This window comes from Panthera pardus, unplaced genomic scaffold (genome assembly GCF_024362965.1).
Source record: "Panthera pardus isolate Hobbes unplaced genomic scaffold, ASM2436296v1 HiC_scaffold_132, whole genome shotgun sequence".
In the NCBI taxonomy this organism is placed as follows: domain Eukaryota; kingdom Metazoa; phylum Chordata; class Mammalia; order Carnivora; family Felidae; genus Panthera; species Panthera pardus.
This window is the reverse complement of record NW_026526691.1, coordinates 133891-157115: the sequence shown is the minus strand read 5'-3', so window position 1 is coordinate 157115 and position 23225 is coordinate 133891. Positions and strand designations below refer to the sequence as shown.

Genomic DNA, 23225 nt, shown 5'->3' with positions numbered 1-23225 from the left:
CACTGCGATGAGCATCTTTGTATAGACCTCATGAAGCACCTGTCCAGTTAAGTAGGTCTCTAGGAGTAGAATTAGGAGGTCAAAGGGTAAAATATTTAAGTATTGGTACCGATCAGCTGGCCACTCTCTAAATGTCGTGCCAATTTGTGAGATACTATGTTTAAAAGAAAATCGCTTCTAAAGTATTTACAAATACAATGATAACATTTGCTTGAAAATACTCCCACAGAGATCGGACAGCATGGTTTTTATAGTGGTTCTCGAGCTTTGGCAGTCATCAGAATCACCTGGCGGGCTTGTTAAAACAGACTGATGGCTTCTACCCCCCGAGTTTCTGATGTAGCAGATCTTGCAGAAGTAGACATTTTGTCAGATTCTTTCAAAAGCTAGACATCTGTATTTCCAACCAATGCTCCGCAGTGGTGATGTCACTAGTCCAGGACTACACTTTTAGAACCACTGGTACGGATGAAATTGGCCACAGTTAAAAGTTCAGTGATGGGTACATGGAGGTTCATTTACTTACTTATTTTGAGAGATGGCGGGGGGAGGGGGGTGGGGGAGGGAGAGCGGGGGAAGGGTGGAGAAAGAGGGAGAGAAAGAATCCCAAGCAGGCTCTGTGCTAATAACACAGAGTCCAGTGCAGGGCTCAAACTCATGAACTGTGAGATCCTGACCTGAGCCCAAATCACGACTTGGCCATTTGACTGACTGAGCCACCCAGACGTCCCCCTTGATTTACTCATTCGGACTGACTTTTCATTGTGTGCCCATTTATATACTTTTAAGTTTCACCTCGTGCATATTTCAGCTTTAAGAAATGATCAATTTCAAGATGCGTATTCTTTCTCAGTTTCACATTTCTGAAATGAGGATGCATCAGTCAATAACGTTTCGGTTTAACTTATCAGCACCTTTTCTTTCCTGACGGTAAATAGATAGTGTGATTCTTGCAATCACAGCCTCAAAGGTTTAATGAAATAGGGCAATTTTGCAATGAAAATGTGTCAGTGTTATCATCGCCTATCACTTTTCTCAAATTTTCACTCCCATTTGTATTTTCATTAATTTTTATTTCAACTGTCCGTCTCCCAGAATGATGGCAAGATCAAAAACTATCAAGGACAGGACTAGAAAATTTGCCCACACAAGACACAAACCCAGAGTTAAAAACCAAGTGAAAGGCTAAGAAAGAAATCTGCCAATCAACAGTTGACGAGGGATTTGTATCAAAGAACATTGCTTTATGTTGTAAAGGATTCCTATAAATTGAAAAGGAAATGAAACAATGCAACTGGAAAATATATGAGCCGAGGAAATTTACAAGAAATCCCACAGGCCAACAGAAGGAAGGAAGGGTACTCCGTTTCACTAGCACGTTCAAAGTTATAAAAAATTTAAAACAAAGTTACAAAAAAATCTTTAATTCATAGATTTGGCAGACTGGCAGGAATTTTTTAAAATGGTAGTAGCCAGTGTTAGCGAGGGTGTAGGGAAAGGGAACCCGCATCTACTCTGGTGAAAATACAAATTAGTCGAAAGGGTCTTGAAGCACGGCTTGGCAGTAGCTATTAGAATTCATAAGATACAATTTTTTGAACTGGCAATTCCTGCGAATATGCACATATAACTAGACTTTCTACAAAACTGTTTAATAGGAAACCATAAAGAAGGCGGCAATCTAAAGGACCATCAGTAGCGAATACGTTAAGTAAAATGGAATTTCCATGCAGAGGAGTACTACGAAGTCACCAGAAATAACGAGGTAGATCTAATCTGGCAACATGAAGACAGCCGTGATTCACTAGGATGCACGAAGAACAAGTTTCAAAACAGTACGTATAAATTATTCGCTTTACTAAAATTATACATATAACTGTATTTATTTATTTATAGAAGTATAGATTCACTCTTTCAACAAATACATGTTGATCTACATCATATATATTTATTTATTCAATATATGCACACTCCTTCACCAAAAATTTACTGAACCTTTTGCGGGCCGGGCACGGGATTCTATTTACATGTGTATTTTCTTACGCGTGATATTTACCTGCCTCTAGGTACACTGTCCATCCACAGGAGAAAACACCCTGCCCAGTGGTTATCGTGGTGGGGGGAGAGATTACGCAGGGTCTTTACTTTCTACTTCACATGCTTCTACACTGATGGGTCGAAGGCAATGCAAAGTGCTAACTAACCCTTTCATTACAGCTAATCCTTCTGACGCAAATATTAACCAAATATACAGAAAAGTATGACGGCTACAATGTAGAGAAAGCAGATGTGCCAGCCAATGGCAAAGCCTGAGAAGGTTGTACTTAAAATTTGTACGAGGGAAACAAAGGATGGAGGAGATATTAGTTTCTGTGGGAGTCTGTTCACTAGGAGCGTGACGAGGGCACTGTGCTGGTGTAGAGGCCTGTCTAGTTGCCTGACGTTTCCTGTGTTATCTGTGCCCACCATCTAAGGCCATCGTCTCTGAGCATGTTTTCTGACCTGAATTATTAATAAGCCCCTTGAACTTCTCTGTCAGACACACACTGAACACAATGGAACATTCTGGAAGAGTGTTTGTGACGTTAGTTTTAAAGGCTTAGAAGGGAGGAAAGAGTTGTTGGAAACACTCATACTGAAAACTTACGGGGAAAAACTGAGCCCCGGGGCCAAGGACCTAACGTAACAGGTGAAGCGGGTCAGGTACGAGACAACAGTGGTGGGCATGTGCATTCCCTCTCAACGAAGCAGCCATGTAGGAGTCAGGGTCTGAGGCTGCCGGACTGGATTTTTCCAAGGAAAGATTTTCCGGAAAAAGCTCCTATATTTGAAATGTTTGCAACTCACTGAAATGTTTTTCAAAAGATTTCAGATTGGGACCTATGGACATCTAAGAGGGGCCATACAAACAATTGTTTCAAGTTCCTTCACAGTAGATGTGATGCAGAAGTATACACTCTATGACGTCATGTGCACACACGCGCAGACTCAGACGCGCACGCTCACACACACACACACACACACACACACACACACACACCATCTTTAAAAAGAAAGGGGAAGAAAAGCAGAGAGGTAGCCCATACTGTATTACTTAGGTTAAGGGTACTTGCCAATTTGCAGTGTGTCCTCTGAATGTCATTCTATAATGGGTTGTAATAAGAAAGGCTTGTATCTATGGGAGGATGGGAAAGAGAGAGAAATGAGTCAAGTAGCTTAGTTAGTGAAAAAATGCAAACACCCACTACCGAAATGGCCAGTAGGTACCGCTACTGCTCAAAGCAAGGGTGACTCCAGAGGGCCTGCTGCTTAATGACGTCTGACCCTAGGCACACACATGAAAAATTCAGTGGATCAGCTCTCAGAGTAGGTCAGTGAGCGTTACTCTCCGAATCTGACGTCAAGTCACAAACTGATCATGAAACACTCAAGACGTAGAAACCGCCAAAGATAGGCTAGTGGTATGTTTCCAAACGTTGCAGTGTTTTCCAAGCCATCTCTCGTTTCCTGCTTCTGCTCACTCAATTAAAAATTTTAACCATTAAGCGTCCGACTTCAGCCAGGTCACGATCTCGCGGTCTGTGAGTTCGAGCCCCGCGTCAGGCTCTGGGCTGATGGCTCGGAGCCTGGAACCTGTTTCCGATTCTGTGTCTCCCTCTCTCTCTGCCCCGCCCCCGTTCATGCTCTGTCTCTCTCTGTCCCAAAAATAAATAAAAAACGTTTAAAAGAAAAAATTAAAAAAAAAAAATTTTAACCATTATTAATCACAGACAACTAAACAAACCGATTCCTACTCAGACCTGACGTCCAGTAACATTTAGGTGATGACTCTGCTCTCCTCCAGAATGTGCAAAAAATTAGACATCCGAGAGCCGATTTCAGTATCGCAACCACCATACACGCATCTTTCACCCCAGAAACCTCCTCTAGGCTTAAGTGAGAGCCCACCTGCTCTTATTTGACTCGGTGTCCTAACAAGCTAGGTCGTATTCTGTGGCTGCACAGCGTCAGATGCCATAGCGCATCTCAAATGCACACTACGTGGGGCGCCTGGGTGGTCAGTCGGTTGAGCATCCAACTTCGTTCGGCTCAGGTCATGATCTCACACACAGCTCGTGAGTTTGAGCCCTGCGTTGAACTCTGTGCTGACAGCTCAGAGCCTGGAGCTTGCTTCGGATTCTGTGTCTCCCTGTCTCTGTGCCCCTCCCCAGCTTGCACTCTGTCTCCCTCTCTCAAAAATAAATAATTATTAAAAAAAAATATTTTTAGATAAAATGCACCTTCCGTGTAATATAATCTTGTATTTGGAAAAGGGCAAAACTTGTTTCCATAGGATAAGTTAGAAAAAAAAAAACTTAAACTATTTCTAGCTTGTGGGAATTACACATCTTTAAAGGACAAGGTGAAAGTTTTAATGGTTACTAAAAAATTTTTTAAATGTAAGACTTAAGATTTTGTTTAAATGACTAGTTTAAAAAGAAGGGGAAGAAGTATACGTTAAAAACCACTGAGAAAATCTGACCTTGGGCTTGAGGTCAGGGTTTAAATTTCAGCTCTACCCCTTTGTCAACAGGTAACCTTATGGAAAATAGCTTAACTTCTTTGAGCTTTGGTTTCCTCAACTGCTAATAAAAGCATGTCATTCCTGAGTCGGCTCTGACGACTCAATGAGATCATCTGAGTGAAGCATTTCACATGGTGCTACCAAAGCTCTCAGCAAAGATTCACAAACTCGCCATCTATAACTGCAGAATTCTTAAAACATGGACTCAGGGTGGCCCCCATACTATCTCATATATAGTAAATGGCCAATTTGGCCTCCCATTATTCATTCAAACGCTATTTACTACACATCTGCTCTGAGCCAGGCCCCTTTCTATGCTCTGGAGATACAGAAGTAGCCGGAGCACACATGAAAATTCAGATTATTGGAGCGCCTGGTTGGCTCAGTCGGTTAAGTGTCCAACTTTGGCTCAGGTCATGATCTCACGGTTCATGAGTTCAAGCCCCACATCGGACTCTGTGCTGACAGCTCGGAGCCTGGGCCCTGCTTTGGATTCTGTCTCTCTCTCTCTCTCTCTCTCTCTCTGTGCCTCTCCCCCACTCATACTCTGTCTCCCTCTCTCTCTCTCAAAAATAAATAAAACATTAAAACACTTTTTTAAATTTCAGATTAAAATTAAACCACTCTAGGTCATTTCTATTACGTGTTCAGAGAAATTACGTTAACGGACAGAAGAGTTGCAAGGGAGGGGACATTTCGTTTTGAAGACAGTTTGGAATGGGGATCTTGGGGCCAGAAGGAAGGTGGGAAGGGGGTAAAAGGGAAGAGTCCCCTAAAATGAGGTCTCTGGCGTTCAGACCGGCCGCCTCCTGAACGCTGACCCTGAATCCTACCGGGCTCTCTCCTGTGGTCAAAGCCATACTCACTTGATGCTGTGCAGCTTTCTCGTGACTCTCATGGGAAAGTCCACTTCAAAATATTTACTTGGGAGAAGGTCTTCATCCTGAGGAAAAACACGCAGTAAGCTCTAGAATTATGTATTCACTCCTACATTTACTGACCACCTTCACGTACCGAGCGAGTACTAGGCCCCGAAGAGCATCAGGGCACTTAAGGGTTTGACATCCAGGAACGATATGGGCAGAGATGTATTTTCCAGATTACTGTGGTCTCCACGTGGGGAATGGATGGAGGACGGGCGTCCGGGGTTCACAGCTGTCCAGGGAAGAAGTCACGGGGAGCCTGAACTGGGGGAGCAGTGCCTGGGATGGAGGTGGGGGTATGTGGAGGCGCTGGGGGAGTAGGACCTGACAGAATTTTCCAAAAAGCAGATCGAGATGAATCAGAGAGGGTCAGGACACCAATGCTGACCAGCATTTGAGGGATAAAATGGAATAAAACAGCAAAAATCCCGAAGCATCGCACACAGTGGGGGTGAGTACTGTTTTGTGACACGTTTACTTTTTTCTGTGAGGGGAGGATACAGCGGGTGGTAAAGGGCAGGTGCTCTGGAGCAGGGGACGGGGGTTCGAATCCCAGCTCCACCGCCTGTCTGCCGCGAGGCCCCAAAGTCACTCCACTCCCTGGGCCAAGTTTCCCTCCTCTGCGAAGCAGAGACAGGGACAGCACCTCACGGGGTTGTGAGGAGTAATGAGGAAATAAGTACACACAAGGGACACTCAGAACGGGGCCTGCCTTAGTAAGTGCCACGTGTGTGCCTTTATCATTGACTGTCATGGGGACGGGGTGCCGAGGTGGCTCCGTCGGTTAAGTGTCTGACATTGGCTCAGGTCATGATCTCACGGCTCGTGAGTTTGAGCCCCACGTAGGGGCCAGGGCCCGCTTTGGATCTTCTGTCCCCTTCTCTCTCTGCCCTTCCCCCACCGGTTCTCTCTCTCAAGTTAAATAAATAAACTTAAAAACCTTATTGACATGGGTACTTAGAAGTAGGTCTTGGCCTGGGGTGTACATTTATCTTTACTGAGGGCTGCAGTAAAAAAGCGTGGCAGACGCGCGCGCACATGCACACACAAACAAACACACACACGACCCTGCTCCCCCTTCTGCATCCCCGGCCTGGTCTCCCCTTGGCCCCCTGGCCATCCTAGCACATTCTCTGTCACGTCCAATCAATCCCTCAGCCCCGAAGCGTATTCACGAACACATTCTCTCCTCCTCAGCTCGCCAACTGCACACACTGTAAGGACACCGCTGTCTGGACTCTCAGCGACACCCTGCGTGTTGCCTGCAGCAGCTCCCGATGCCCCTGAAGCTTGGGGAAAGAAACAAGGCGCTCCACAACCTGGTGACCTGCCCGGCGCCCCCCCAAAGCGCTCTTCTAACGCCTCCGTATCCACCTGTACTTACATTCCACAAGTACAGAGCCGCTTCCTTAAAGTGGAAAAAAAGACCAAGAAAAAGACACTTGTTGGTGCCCAGAACCCGGTGGTGGGCCTCGCAGGTGTGGGCCGGGATTAAGGAAGAGCTGGGGTGAGGATGACACCCCTCTTTCTGACTCGAGCAACTGCGCAGAACACCATTTACGTGCACAGTAACGAGCGATGGACAGCAGGGACCGAGAGGGAGCCGGCCCCCCACGACAGCATGACGGGCAGGGAGGCAGCAATCACAAGCAAGCATTTTCCAGTAGGAGGTGACCCCTAAGGGCAAGTGTCAGAACTGGGAGAGCCAGCTACCCCTCAGCCCTTGGAAAATCTCAGGGGATCTGGTCTGGGGGACAAAGGGGGAGGGAGGAAGGGGGAGACAGGAAGACAGAGACAAAGACAGTCTCCTGACCCATCAGAAGAGACACGCTCACCGATCTCAACCGTTCTCTCTTGGTGCTGCCGCGCTCCCCTGCCCGTGTATAGGGCAGGGCCTGGTAAAAAGCTGTCCGAAGATATTTGGAGGAAACGTTTAGAGCATACCAGAAGATGACTTTTGCTAGGAAATTCCAGAACACCCTCTAAGGATTTCGCTCACACGATATGAAGTTAAGGACACGCTAAAATTCCAGAAGGCCTGGAGAACAAAAGCAAATGCAGGACAGCATACGATCCTATGGCTCGTCTAGGACTTCTGACTTTCTAAAGAGCTTTCCCACTCATCAGCTACTTGCCCTCTTAAGAATGCCGATTAAGGGGTCACCATGGAGGGAAAGCTTCCAAAAGGCACACTGGAGCTTTTAAGGAACAGACATCTTCTTTCTTGCCTTTGGGAAAGGGGCAACAAATGGCTGCGGGACATGACGCTTCAACTTTTTATTCTGGGATTCCCCGAGCCCTTCCGACACTCCACTCGCCAGTAGCTCGCACGTCACAGGAGGCACGGAAGGCAACCGGGACCGTGCATAGCTACCGGAGGGCAGCCGGGGACAACCGTGAGGAAGAGTATCCCGTAGGCTCAAAGGAGATCCAACGTGGCCGACCGCTGCACAGGCTGCCATATTGAGACTGACCCCCTGCGTCCTTGATCCTCTGGCCGTGTGGAAATAGATTCAAGAGACACCAAGAAGCTGAGATCCCTTAAAGGGTTTCACTCACCCTTTATTCTTTGTCTGGGGTTGTACTGGCTTTCCTGCACCCTTCTCTCACCCGCTGCTTGAAGGTGGGAGCCTTCAACTGTCCCTTCGACTGATCTTGGGGCCTGACGTCATACAGAACGAGCTCACACACCAGCGGCAGCAGAAAGCCTGTGACCCACAGCCAAGCCTCTGCTGGTGCAGCCAGGGGACCCTCCCAGGTGGAAGGTGCACCAGACAACAAGACTAGCCGACGAGATCTCCCCTCCTCTTTTACAGAAGCACGTAGAGCTCAAAAACAGGGCTCAGCGAACTTGCTGTAAACAGCCAGTACTCTAGCCTTTGCAGGCCAGACGGTCTCTGCTGTGACTTCTCCACTCTGCTGCCGTAGGGCTAAAGCAGCCACAGGGAAGATGGAAGGAACTGGGAGTTGGCTGTGTTGCAGTAAAACTTTATTTACCAACATAGGTGGTAGCCTAAATTTGGCCCGTTCAGCTCCTGCTCCAGAGAGCAAACAAGCATCATTTTTCTAAACAGAAACTTAGGTTTTTAAAAACCCTTTAGACTGATGTCATTATCAAAACGAAAAAACTCCACCAAATTTTTCAGACCCTGCACTATTCTCCTTCCTCACTGCTGACAGATGACCTTTTCCTCGGAAGGGGCACACGAGCTTCAGTGTACCTTGCTCAGAAATAAAAATCTCAGATTTAGTAATGATTAACCCACCTACACGGCGGGGGGAGAGACCAAACCACGGGACCACGTTGAAAAGGGTGTCAAGCCCAAAGGAGGAGTTTCTCCCGTGGCTTCTGTTCACACTGCACACATTCTGCCACTGCATTCTCTTCCAGTTCCTTCCACCACGCCATGCTCTCTGAGGCCCAGAGGCACCGCCGACCTATAGCAAAGAGCCCCCCCCCCCCCCCCCCGCCACCCCCCGAGCAGCCGCAGGGCTCTCTGGAGAGAACAAGGAGGGAATCTGGACGTGGACGAACTTCAGTCCGTTGTTTGTTCCATGCTCCAGCGCCACTGGCTGTCCGACCTGGGGACGGCACAAGCTCTCGGAGCCCTCCTTGCCCCGTCTGGGTACCACCCCCCCACCGGCAGAGCTCTCATGTTCATTCCCGAGGTCACGGATGTGCACGCCCTTCAGAAACGTTAGCTATCTTCTCCTGAATGAAGAATGCAGAGGCAACCGGTTAATACTAAGGCTGTGCTGAGGCCACTGATTTCTCGCCTCAGTGAGAGAGAGGCTGGGGGCACCGATGACCAAAGACCTCATCGGGTGAGCTGATGAGGGACAAAATACACACTCAGGTCGCATTAGGCCCACACACTCTAGTTTATCTCGGTGTACTTCTGCAAGAATCTGGGGAAATGCACGTACCCATGACTGCCACATGACCGACCTGACAGAAGAACCCAGAGAGATCTGTACAAACCTACAAAAAAGAAAACGCAATCAGTGAGATTGTGTAGAGAAAGCAATGAAAGCAAATCAGTGAGATCGTTGTAGAGAAAAGGTTTGGTGCTACAATTCCAGCCCGGAATCAAAGAACAGGCCTGTGGTCCTGATTCTGCCACTAACTGGACCCATTTCCTCTTCTGTGAGTGAGTGTAATTATACCTGCTCTTGAACCCTAACGAAGGAGGTGAGGGACCAAATCAGAGAATGGAGGGGCACCTGGATGGCTCAGGCAGTTGGGCTCGGACTCTTGATTTCGGCTTGGGGCACGGTCTCGTGCTCCGTGGGATAGGCCCCGCATCTAAGCCCCACTTAGGATTCTGTCTCTCTCTCTCTCTCAAAATGAATAACTAAACTTAAAAGGGCTTTGTGTCATGTTGCCATCACCCAGCCTTGCAAATCTCCAAGCTATACTGAAGACACCGTCACGACGACAGTAAAGTCTTTTGTTGTCGTCAAAACGGAAAATGCCTGGGCCCCTGGTCTCAGCTACTCCACTGGCAGGGCTCTCGCACACACGCAGAGAATGTATACGAGGATTTGGATCAAAAGCCCTGTTTGTGACAGCAGGAGCTAAGAAGCAAGGCACATATCTAGGGCCCTGGTGACATCACGTACGTGGCTGACAGTGGTTGCACAGCAGGTGCAAGCAGATGGGGACAGGGACGCGGGACAGGCAGTCACCGCATTCCTTTTGAATATATTTCTAACATTTAAAACAATGTTTATTGACTTATTTTGCGAGAGAGATGGGGGAAGGGCAGAGAGAGAGGGAGAGTGAGAGAGTGACAGGATCCCAAGCAGCCTCTGTGCCGTCAGCACAGAGCCCAATGCGGGGCCTGAACCCACAAACCGAGAGATCATGACCTGAACCGCAATCAGGGGTCGGGTGCTCAACCGACAGAGTCGCCAGGGCGCCCCTGACATTTTTGAACCCGCTGGGAACCTTCACAAAATTAAACAATTGGGGAAACAAGGGGGCGGTATTTTTTAATTTACCTTTAGTCTCCAGAAGGTGGTATCCATCCCAGCCCCAAGATTTAGAATCTCACAGGGACATTCTGTCTTCCCTAGAAATGCCTTTATAAGCTGATGGACGCCATGGACGCGAGCAAAATATCCTGAGAGAGAGACAGAGACAAGCCATGACTCAGTGATGATGGAAATAAACCTTGCAAAGTTCACACCAGGAGGACAAAACACAACCCTTCTGCCCTTCTTCAGGGGTAGCGGTTTAGGTTATCCAGAGACCTTATGGGAGAAGTAATGACTTTAAAATTCTCTTCCTTTTTTTTTTTTTTTAAAGCCATCTGAACCAAAATAAGCACAATCTATCTAATGGTTGGATCAACTACCTTAAGGAAAACGCAACGCCCCCTAATTCTACCTATGAAAGAAAAATATTTTATATCAAAACATGGGATCTAAATGTCCCTCTTAGAAATGTGTCTTTTCGTGGCTGAGAGCTACTCAGAATTCGGCTGAAACTCAAAATTGGGAGACCCTCTGGAAAGTATTCTGGGGTCAGGAAATGGGGCAGATAAATGTCAAAGCAAAGACAGCCATGTTTCTTAGCGTGCTCCCTTCATCTCCATCCTGTGCGGGTTAGAGCCTGGATGTTTGTAAAACGTCACAGGCGGGGTTGGGCGGGGGGCGGTGCACAGGCAAATGGTGCCTAATAAACTGACTTGTTAAGCTCTGGCGTGGGAAGCTGGAACAGAGGAGACAAGAAATAAGAAGGTGAAAGGAAGATAAAATTGATCTGGGTTCTAAAGCCCTTCTGCTTACAGTATTACTATTTTAAGAACAAAATTTGAGTGGCATTTAGACGCTTACTGCAGTTTGACATAGGGATTTCACGTCTGTGGATTCTACTGGTAAATAATTTGAGCTTGTCTTTTTACATGTCTCTTTTGGGGCGCCTGGGTGGCTCAGTCGGTTGGGCGTCTGACTTTGACTCAGGTCATGATCTCAGAGTCTGTGAGTTCGAGCCCCCTGTCGGGCTCTGTGCTGACAGCTCAGAGCCTGAAGCCTGTTTCAGATTCTGTCTCCCTCTCTCTCTGACCCTCCCCTGTTCATGCTGTGTCTCTCTCTCTGTCTCAAAAATAAATAAACGTTACATGTCTCTTCCATTTTACTTTTCTAGTAAGTCCTTTTTACCGTGGGTTACAGAGTATCATCCACAATGGACTGGACATTGGAAAAATTTTAAAAATGCTCCCCACACGCTGTTTGGGAAGCACTCTCCTACTGTGGGGCCCTAGTCTAGCGATGCCAACCCAGGGAGAGGAAGAAGGAAGGCCGGAGGGCTGACCTGCTGCCCAGGGCCCCCAGCACCCAGGGCACCATGGTGGGGCCCTGCCTCTGCAGCGTCTGTTAGGAAAGTGTCCTCAAGAGCGCGGGAGGGAGGCTTAAGGCCTCTTAGCCAGGCCTCGTCCAATCTTACTGATGCCTGGTTTCACCCTCAGCTCAAAGTAAGTACCATGTCCTTATTCTCAGGAAGCACCACTTTAAAATTTCTTTGCATTTCTTATTGAAACTACCCATAGGATCCATCTTTAGTGCCAAGATGCCCTGCACCCACAACAACTATGGTCATTTGGCCAATTTCTCAATCTGGCTGAGACTAAGTCACCCTCCTGTCTCAAATCCTTTCACTGCCTTGATAGAAATGACTTGTACAGCCTAACACTGTTACTATCACTTTAACAAGGCCAAAAAAAGTCATTCCTTCCATGAACAGACAGTCCACAGTAAAAGACATATAAATGGCTCTTCAACATATAAAAATGATCTTGGGGCACCTGGGTGGCTCAGTGGGCTAAGCAAGTGTCCGAATCCTGATTTCAGCTCAGGTCATGATCTCACGGTTCAAGGGTTTGAGCCCCACATCGGGCTCTGTGCTGACAGCATGGAGCCTGCTTGGGATTCTCTCTCTTTCTCCCTCTCTCCCTCTGCCCCTCCCTGCTTGCAAGCAAGTGAACTCTCGCTCTCTCTCTCTCTCTCTCAAAATAAACATTTAAAAAATATATTTAAAAAATAATCATAATGATCTTCAACGTCACCCAAAAATAAGAGGAATCTAAAATAAAATTTACTGTAAGATACCATTTTTCACGGATCAGATTAACACAGATGAAAAGTTTCATAATACACTGTGTTGGTGAGGATGTTGGGAAATAAGCACTTTCATATACTACCAGAGAGAAGGAACACTGGAACTCTCATGTTAAGAATCAATCCCTATGTTACACTGCTGGCTTTGAAATGGAGAAGGGGTCATCTTCCATGGAATGTAGGTGGTTTCCAGAAGGTAGACAAGAAAAGGAAATAGACTCTCCCCTATGGTCTCCAAAAGAAACGGCCCAGATGACACTTTGATGTTAGCCTAGTAAGACCCATGTTTGATTTCTGACCTTCAGAACTGTAAGATAATAAATTTGTATTGTTTAAAAAAAAAAAAAACGAATGAATCCCTAAAACCCCAGGCCTCTCAGCTGATGAGGGAATAGTGAGAAGGGAGGGGGTCACTTGCCTCTGCTAATTTCGGGGTCCTTCCTCTCCTTAGACAGTCTTACAAAATGCTGGATGTAAGGGTCATGTGAGTAGCCAATGTTTACTGCAAACCTGGAAGGGATAAAAAGGAGGCAGGTGAGTAGACGTCAGTAGATTCAGGCTCTCAGGAACCAGGTCAAGGAGGAAAACCATCTACTTCACAAGGCCAACACACTCCCATTTAGCACTCCGTTACAAATGTAAACAGACTCAGCCATCCGCCCAGTGCTCACTTACACTCCTCTCACCCTTCCCACGGCGGCCATGTGTCACCTCTCTTTATTCTGACTGCTAATTCCTTTCCCAGGACCCTGGAGAGCATATCACCTCACCTCATACCTCACCCAGAAGACGTGCAACCGTTTATTCACTCGGCAAACTCACTGGCCAGAACTATTCAGACAACCCTACTCAACCAGAAGTTCTGGGTCCACAGGAAAGATCTAGAATTGTTTTGTAAAACTCGATAATGACTCCCTAAGTATTTCCCCCAGCTCTGTCATTTCACGTCCCTTAAGGAGTAAAAGGAAAAACCAGGAACAAATAAACAGAACAGCTACAACCTAGAAAATGCCGTTGTAGCTTACCCTCTCTGGCATGCACTACAACCTGGAAAATGCTACAGTAACCTAACCTCTCCCCAGGCCACACGACAGGGAATCAAAGTTCTAGTGTTCTAAGCCAGGGATCTGAAACCCCAATGACCACTTAAGGTCTTCTGGCAACCATGAGTGGAACCAGCCTTCGGACAAGGACATGTAATGGAAGAAACCTGGATCCTTAAGGCCGAGCCACTGTGGGCCTGCACCCCGCTCTACCTCTCAACAGACATTTTGAGAGTTTCTAAATGTCTTTATCGCTTAAACCGAACGGAGTCAGGCTTCTGTCACCTGCTACACCCTGAAGCATCCTAAGTGATATCCTGAGTGTATGAGCTCATTTCCGTGTTTCTTGATGAACAAGCTGAGGGGGAAGGGGTGAGTGACTGTTACCCAGCTAGAGTCTGAGCTCCCAGAGGCAGATATGAGATCTTCTCTTTACGTCCACTGACGAGGCTTACCGCTGCCTTGACTGTGGTCGCTGCTAATCCTGTACAAACCTATCCCCCCCAGTCTCTCTCATGTCCACGTTCACACATCCGCGCGCACACGCACACACACACACACACACACACACACACACACACACAAGGAAGCACATACTTTTGGCTTCTCGAGGCAGCAAGTCAGCACGGAAATGCACAAAGTACTCATTAAGGGACACGATTTGCTACGGGCCCAGACTGTCCAAGTTTTACAAGGGTGAACAGGCTCAGCTGTCTAAAACGGTGCTTTTCAAACGATGAATTATGACCCATCCGTATAATAAAATCAGTGTAGTAGTTTGCAAGTCTCCATCTGTGAAAATGCAGTCGAATAGAGTGAAATAGACAATATCAGTATGCATTCCACACTGTAAGAGTTAAGACGGTTTTGTGAAGCTTTTGTTGAAGTGGGTGTTTGGAGTAAAATGCAATGAAAAGTCTGTTCTCCGAACACACAAAATAGACTCTTAAACACAGAGAACAAGGTGGTGGTTGCCAGAGGGGGCGGGGGGATGGACAAAATAGGCAAAGAGGGCTTAAGAGGTACAAACTTCCAGTCATATGAGTAACACACAAAGATGAAAAGTAGAATATAGGGAATACAGTCAATAATACTGTTAAAACAGTACGGTGACAGATGTGACGACACCTAACCGTGGTGAGTGCTGAGTAATATGTAGATTTGTCAAATCACTATGTTGCACGCCTGAAATTAATGTAACATTGTATGTCAACTATACTTCGATAAGTAAAAAAAGAGAGAAGAGGGTGTTCTCACCGTTGGCGGATTTGAGGAGCACCGGCCTCAAAGGAATCACCTAGTGCCATCTAGTGGTAAAGGCCGTATCTGCAGTCCAAGAACCACAGAACATCAACCATGGACGGAAGGGTTGGAGGAACTGACCTGGTCAACCCAGACATCCGATGCCAGAATCCTTCAACAACACCAAGCCACTGCCTGACTATGCACCACAAAGAAGGCACTCACTCCAATGCCCAGCAGCCCTACCTGCTGAAAAGCTGATCGAGTTGCCCCCCTCCACAAGCTCTGCGTTGGACTTACTACCGCCCTCCTCTGGATGACAACGAGCCGTTTCCCCTCCTCTCAACCGTATCCTCGGTCAAGTTAATACTATTGATTCCATCAAGCCATCTTTGGTGAGTGTCTGCTAAGTGCCAGCCATTGGGGACACAGTAGTGAACCAGCCACAAAGATAAGGAAGGGCTTGTGACAGATGAAGGACAACAGCATGGAGGACGGACGGACCTACGTTAGAGAATGTGAGAGGGAAAGCCTCTCTGAAAAGGGAATGGGCTGAGTTGGGTGCTTACAGAACCGGAGAAAGCTGTGCAAAAGGCGTTCTAGACAGGAGGAAGAGCAGACAGAAATGCTCTGGACAGGAACCGCCTTGGAATGTTCCAGGAACAGAAAGTCGGTAGGGAGGCTGGGGAACAGCGGAGAAACAGGAGAAACTAGAGAGGCGGGTGGTGGGAGCCAGGGAGAGACCTCTGCAGCCACGTGCAGCGGCCCCAAACCACGGCGAGGTGCACAAACGTAACAGGTGGGGACAGAACACAAACGTATCCGGTCACGAGTCCTTACGACTCCCACTTTCTAATGTCTCCAACATGCGTCTCCTTCTGGTCTCCAGATCTAGAAGACTGCCAGTGGTTTCTGGGAGGAAAAGGATGTCACTGATCTGCCCTTCAGAGTGGCTAACACGAGAAGATTTACAGAGCACTGCTAAGAAGAGTACGGGTCAAAGAACTAGCGGGCACTGCTGATGGGGAGTTCCAAAGGGAGATGGGCAACCCGTTTCAGAGCTTAGAATTCTGTCACCCCTGGGAGCCCAGCTGAACATGGTGGATCCACACAAGGAAACACTAACCGGTCATCTCAGATATGAGCTAGAAGGATCAGCCATGCCAAGACGTTCAAGACACCGTGAAGGGAAAAATGTTGGGCCCAAAACATATCTAGCCAATGTGCCCATGAACACGTGTATGTGTGTATGTGCGTATCTACAGACAAGTACTAGGGTACTGGCGATTTCTGGTGTGTGTGTGTGTGTGTGTGTGTGTGTTTTAATTTATCTCTATGTTTTAAACTTTTTCTCCATGAACTATATGCCATATTTCATCTAAGACATTATCAATTATAAGACTGAAAAAAGAAAGAAGAAACACTGCCAGTTAGTTAATGTTTTTCTTATTGCTTACAATTTTAATTATGTGCTTGTTGGAAAAAGCCCGTTTGTTTGTTTAATTAGTTTTCAAGTAGGCTCTGTGTGCAACGTGGGGCCTGAGCTCACAACCACATCCAGAGTTGCATGCTCTGTTGACTGAGCCGCCAGACGCTCCTGCAAAAGCCCTTTTGTGCTTATTTGAGCGGATTGAAAGGAAATGGATGAATGCAGTAAGAGGGTTAAGTCTTCCCTTCTGGGGTATCTGTGAGTTTCCACACAATATTGACCTTCGGGCCGCCAAGGGCATTGGCAAGGCTGCATCCCCAAGAGATCACCATCATCCTCTCCAACATTTCCTTCCACGCTACCGACCGTCCAGGTGCAGGTTTTGTTACTGAGCCTTGCTTGATCTCATCAGGAGGTATCCATGGATGGTTCTCCAACAGCATCAGGATTTGTGCTCCTTCTGCAAATGGCCCTTAAAAGGCACGTGGGCAGAAGCACCCAAGAGCTGACGGTGTAGTCATCCGGCCCTGCCGCAAGCAACAATGACCACATCCACTCGCACAGGTAATGACAACTCTAACACGACTTGGCAGTGACTGCAGGACACATCGAGAATAAATCACAGCTGATGGCAAAGACGTAAGAACGTGTGTCACGGCATGGATCAAATACAGTGTTGCCTTCACCACATGAGCAACAGTGAGCTTAGATATCATAAGCAAAGTAAAAGGCAAATATTAAGCGATGAAAAGTACCTGTGACATCACATAGTAACATCCTTAAAACATAAAGAACTTACGAATCAGTAAGGAAAAAAATCCTAATATCCCCGAAGAAAGGCCAAAAATGGGCAGATCACCAAAGAGCCAAGTGATCACTGAATATACAAAATAAAGAAACCAAAAAATGCAAAATGAAAGCAGAAACAGCAAGCAGTAAATCTGCTATCAAATGAGCAACAAAACCGTTTAATAGAACCTGGCTTTGGTGAGGATGAGAAAGAGGGCAGCTGAGCCGCCAGAACTGTAAACTGTCACTGCCATGCCACGAGGCACTTCGGCTGCTGGTACTCAAAGCTGAAGAGTTATATTTACGCGATGCCCAAACAATCCCACTTCTAGGATTTTACCCTAAGGAAATAGTCAAGAATGAACACAAAAAGGTTTCGGTAAGAACAATGAACCTGGGGTTACGGTATCAGGTGAACAAAGCAAGCTACAAAATTCTACGTACAGAATGTTCCCAATTCTGTTAGATGAATGCGTACATTCACGTACACGTGAATATACATACATGTACAGTATACATATCAAGACTTCCCAGAGTAGGCACCAAAAGGTGAACAGTGGTCGCCTCTACACTGACGCTGTGCACCTAGTGCTGCTGCCTGTCTGCCCCCACCACAGTCCTCTGTTGCCCAAACCCAGAAAATATCCCCTCTCTTTGTGTATCCTGACTTTGTTTAAAACCCAAAGAATCAAAAATCTCAGATTTGGGAAGACCTATTTCGCAGTCTTCGGTCAATCCCTCTTGCTTTTGAAATTTTCATGACATTCACATACCACCTGTTCAGTGTAACATTTCTTTAAATCAACTCGCTTTTTTTTAGTACTCGGATCTGACCTGCTACCTGGGATTTTCTTCTAACACACGCTATAATAAATACCTACCTATTAAAATTTCAAACATCTGTGTGCCACCTAAAGTCATTTCACGTTCCTTCCGTGGGAAACACTGATCTGGGCCGACCGCCTACTCACTCGAGAGCATTTGCTGACTCTGCCCTATAGGCATGAGTACCACCTGCAACAGGAAAGGGGTGACATGCTCACCGCCAGGGATTTCTTCACCTGAAGGAAAGGGCAGGGGCCCTCCGCGCTCTCCCAGCCAGTGAGGATCAAGGCCAGGTTCATTTTACTTCTATCAACCCTCCTGAGAGCTGACTACAATGCCAGGCATCATTGCAAATGCTTGACCGATAGGAACGGAACGCCTACAACCCTCATAATGACCCCCCGTGGAAGGCACTGCTTTACAGACTGAGGTGAAGGTCGGTCCCTCAAGCTGCGGAACCTTGTAGAAAATTTCATTCTATTGCTTTTCAAACCTATTTACCCACCTGGATTTGGATCCCTCCCCCGACACTTCAGTTGCTCAAATGATATCTGTGTGTGTGTGTATGTGTGTGTGTTTATGTGTGTGTGTGTGTGTATATATGTACACACATATGTATATACATTAAACATATATGTATGTAACGTATGCACGCATACACATACATACAACGTACTTAAATGCAATTGCAAAAATCAATCCGATACTCTTAGCATCAATTTTTAAGTTTGAAATCGGAACTACCTACTGCATACTAGCCTAAGATACTGCTCTACCTCTTATTGTTAATTTTATTGTTCTTTTTTTTAGTCTCATTTTTTTTTTGTTTCTATTTCTTGGTAGTTTTATTCTTGGTTATAAATGGAAGGCAGGAAGCAAAGTCTTAAGGGCAACAGACTTTGTACCTAAACAGACTTCCAGTTTGTTTCCTTTCTTGTGAGCTCTGTTGCTTTCTTAAGTAGATCCATAGGCCTCTGTGCCCCCACCTATAAAATGAAGTCTCTTCCAGGGCAGGCCACACAAACCTTCTCTGTAACTCTTGGTAGAGCCCTAGAAATACTGCTACTATTCATCGGCCATTACTGGGGGCTCCTGCCCTCTGCCAGTTTTCAAGGCGCACAGATGAAAAAGTACCCAGAGTTTCAGGACACTGGCCGACGTAACAGACCTCCCCCGCTCCTCAACATCACCCCAGTGTCAGAGGTGGATGGGGGTTCCACACCTCCCTGCAGGTTTCCCAGCCCTTGGTAGCCTCACAGCATGTGGTACCACAGCAGGGTCTCCCCAACACCTGGAACGTTGATGCCTTCCGGCCCACTGGAGAAAGTCCAGTGACCCCGTTAGCCCAGGGCTTGATGTGGCCACCACTGCTCCTGGAGAGACCATGAGGACGTCAGGAATGGAGCTGTGGACAGGAGCTGGGATAGAGTTAAGGGAAAATGAAGCCATCTGAGCCATCAGATTGGGGTACGTGGTGCCCCTCGTATCAATCTTAAACACAGGTGCCAGGGTTGGTAAGGCCTGGCACAGATGAGGTCCCCAGGACCCAGGTGGGTAGCAGGTAACCCAGATGGGACCAGGGCCCTTCAGGAGCGAAGGACTGCGGTTTTCAAGCCTCCCGTCACTCTGTTCCCCTGTGTTTTCAGGGCCAATTTCTTGGCCCCTAAGTAACCTGCATCCTTCCTCGTACCTGCCTCTTTCCTATCAGAGGGAGAATGGGCTGGTAAAGCTAGAAGTCCTGGTGGTGACGGTTAACCCTTCTGGGTTTCTATAATCCTTTCCCGAACTTTTCCAGATCCCTCGGGCCAGGAGGCGAACTAGTGACTCAGAGTACTCAAGCCTACTTTGCCAGCAGGGCGCATCATCCCCATTGTGCAGGAGAGGCTCAGGGAAGGAACGTCACTTTCAGGGGCCCAGGTTCCAGATTTTCTGATTCTCTCTTTATCACCCCCCTGATTGGATCCACCCACTACGTTCACAGAGCTGCCTTGCTAACAACCCTCCCCACTTTAGAGAGCAGCTGAGGCCTGGAGGGAAGTGACTTGCCCAGGGTCACATGGCTTGCAAAGAGATTGAGACCCAAACGGATGGACAGGGATGTCTTATCAGCTGCCTGTCTACCCAGGTAGCTGAAGAAGGGGCGGGGACTGTGGATGAGGCGCTGGGTCCTTGCTGGGCTCCCTGTGTGGTATGAAGAAAGCTCTGCTGTGGCCAGGACAGCCATCCCTAATAACCGTGCCCTAGCTTGAGGTCGCCCACTAAGGTGGGCATCAGAAACCCACGTGTAAGCCCCCACTTGATAGGGCCTAACGGGCTCTTCTGTGGGGGGAGGATCTGCTGGGAAACAGAGAAAGGGGTTGAGAGGCAGCAGCACCGCAGCGAAGGCTGGGGACCAGGAGAGACAGCTCATGCCTCCAGATCTGCCTTCAGCAAGCCCCTCTCTCCTGCTCTGTGCCTCAGTTTCCTCACCTGTAAAACAGGGTTGAGTTCTAAGCTTTTTCCTCACAAAAGATCCCCTGATTTTGCTCCCTCGAGCTTGCAGTTTGAAAGATGTCATGTCACTGCTGTGTAAGTGTCATGTCAGTTTCGGTTCCCCACCAGCCATACTGATACTGACAGTAAGGTGGCGTGTTGTTGTGGTTGACTAGAAAAGACAAATCCTGAGTAACCGTGGCAAGGGCCTTGAGCGGCTCAGACCCTGCCAGCTCTGCGAAGGAGCTGGAAAAGAGTAGGCTCACAGCCCACATCAGCATGGGGGCTCCCACCCACCAAGGCCTGTTCCTGTGGTCTAGGGTATTTGGAGGCATTCCCCGGCTCCTGCTATGGGCCAATCTCACAAGGTAACTGAGGGGGAAGCTCAAGGGCAGGTCATTTCAGCAGACCCAGCATTCAGGTGGCCATCAGAGTCTGAGAGGTACCAGAAAATAAAGCCATTTTATTATTTTTTATCTGCCATCGTGGCCTGGGGAGAAGGGTACGACTGGAAGGGAGGGAGGTGATGCTGCGGCCCCAGCTGAGGCCCTCGGGTCCTCTACTTGGCCTGGACGGTCTCCTCCAGACTCTCCAAGCGCTTCTGTAGCTCCTGCACTGTGGCCTGGAGCTTCTTCATTTCCTCCTCCAGCCGGTGTATGGCGTCCTGGGGGACCCATCGTTGCGTGAGTCCCAGCTCCATCCCGGGCTCCCCTGACCCTGGCAGCCCCCCACCCCCCTACCAAGAGCCCCAGGGCCTGGCCCTTCTGTCTCTCAGCTGGTTGCTGCCCAGACAGCTGCAGGCCAATAAGCTTGAAACCTGTTTTCTGAGGCCTCAGGATTACCCACTCCCGGCCCCCAAAGGATCCCCAACGTTGGCGTGTGAGGCGGCCCAAACACCAGCCACCTTCCACGGGGACAATGACTCCATCCATCAGTAGCAGCCCCTGCCCTATAGGTCTTCTCGTCCTGCCTCCCAGGTTCCTGTCCACTTCTCACCGAGCTGGGGGTACCACCGGCCTCTGGTGCTGCCTTTCTGCGCCCCGTGTCCAGGCCCCGGTTGACCCTCAGCTCTCGGCTCTTTGGGGGCACATAGCCATCCTTGAGGGAAATGAGGAGGGGCCCGGCATCCTGGCCCTTCAGCCACTCCTCAGCCGTGAGGGCAGCGTCAGGCCCCGCGGTGGGTGGGTAAAGGTCCTCCTGGAACAGGTCCGACTGTGGGCAAGGCCAAGACTGGGTAAGCGAGTGCTTGGGCCACACCACCACCACCCAGCAAGTGTGTGAGGTCAGTGCCTGGCCCGCAGCCCAGGAAGGGACATGGGAGCATCACCTTTCTAGGCACTGTCATGGCAATGGGCTCACACCTCCGCTCGTGCAGCTTGTAGAATCTGTGGAAACAAGAAGGTGAGCAGCGCCTGCGGCATGGGGGCGGCTGGAATCCAAGGTCGGCACGGGGTCAGCACAGCCCAGGGAGCATGCTCGGGGCAGGGGCAGGGGTCAGTCACCTGGCAATCTCACACTTGTTCACCTCCAGGCCGCGTTTGGGCATGTAGCCCATGCCCCGCTGGGACTCCTTGGAACTGAACATGGAGAGATAGTGCAGATATGGGGCCTCGGAAGTGATCTCGAAGTACCGGATGGAGCTGTCACCCTGCAGGTGGCGCGTGCAAACCCCGGGATCAGCACCGACAGATCCCTCTTGCCTGGTCCTCTCCAAGCCCCCCGCCCCCGCCCCAGACCCCCCTCCTCCCTCCACAAGCTGCTGCCCGACTGGGACACCTTGCCACAGAGGTAGACTATGTTGGTGTCGGGGTCAAAGAAGGGCAGCAGGACGCCACTGCTCGTGTCCAGTTCCTGCAGGGACAGTGGCTCCTCCAGGTGCTTCTGTAGAGATGGGTGAGACAGGGAACAATGAGCTGGGCCAAGTCAGGCCTGTGAAGCCCACCGGGCAGAGACTCAGGGAAGGCCCTCACAGAACAACCAGCGGAACCCCCCATCCCACAGAGGGTAAACTGAGGCCCATGGCTGTGTGGGATCATGCAAGTGGCAGGGCGAGGACTAAGCCTCCAGTCCTGCCATCGCCGCCGCTGCTGCCGCTTCGGCCCTGAAGCGATGTAGTCCCGCCAGGCTGTCCCCCGAGCTGCACAGCAGGAGACCCGCGAGCCGCAGCTGGCGCGGCCGCCGTGAAGAGGCAGTTAAACCGCAGGAAACAGCTGGTCAACCAGACCGTGGGCAGGTGAGTGAGCCGTGCCGGGCGGGAGCGCGCGGGCCGGAGACCTGGGGTCGGGAATGGGCGCGGGCCGGGCCGGGGCGGGCCGGCCGCCCCGCGGGGCCCCGCGCTCCGGCCCGGCCGCCCGCCCGCTCCGCGCCGGGTCCCCTGCGGGCCAGGGACGAGGGCTGCGCCACATCGCGGCGTGGCGCCCAACTCGGGCCGCCGCCCGAGCCCCCCGGGAACAGCGGGGAGGGCCGGCCTCCCGGGACGCCCCCCGCGCGGGTCCCCGCCGCCCATTGTCCCAGCCCCGCTGAGCATCGTCCTCTGGGGTCTGGACCCAAGCTTTCCCCGGGCCTCCCCCCCTCTCCCGGGGATTTGCCTTGAGCGAAAATTCGGGTAAGCGGTGTGCCTGAGGCAGGGCGGGCGCGGTGCTCTGGGGGGCGGCATTCTCAGCCTTTCCGGGTCGCCCGGCCGTTGCCGACCGGCCGTCCACCTCCAAGTGCCTGATAGCAGTAAATAAGTAAGGGGCGATCAGAGCCCATCGGAGCCGCTTAGGGAGACTCAGGACTCCCTTGGAGGCACTTTGGAGGGTGTGCCGTCTCCCAAC

General features: G+C 49.3%; 1 protein-coding gene across 1 annotated transcript; it reads right to left on the bottom strand.

Annotated features, from left to right (window-relative positions):
- Positions 1-20852: 20852 nt before the first annotated feature.
- LOC128776898 (coronin-1A-like) lies at positions 20853-22814 on the bottom strand. The gene is made up of 6 exons (XM_053901823.1): positions 22634-22814; positions 22186-22331; positions 21912-22057; positions 21737-21794; positions 21406-21621; positions 20853-21073 (listed from the first exon to the last, which is right to left on the bottom strand). Exons 1-6 carry the CDS (start codon positions 22812-22814, stop codon positions 20969-20971), a joined length of 852 nt encoding a protein of 283 aa, XP_053757798.1. The 3' UTR covers positions 20853-20968.
- Between the last annotated feature and the right edge of the window lie 411 nt (positions 22815-23225).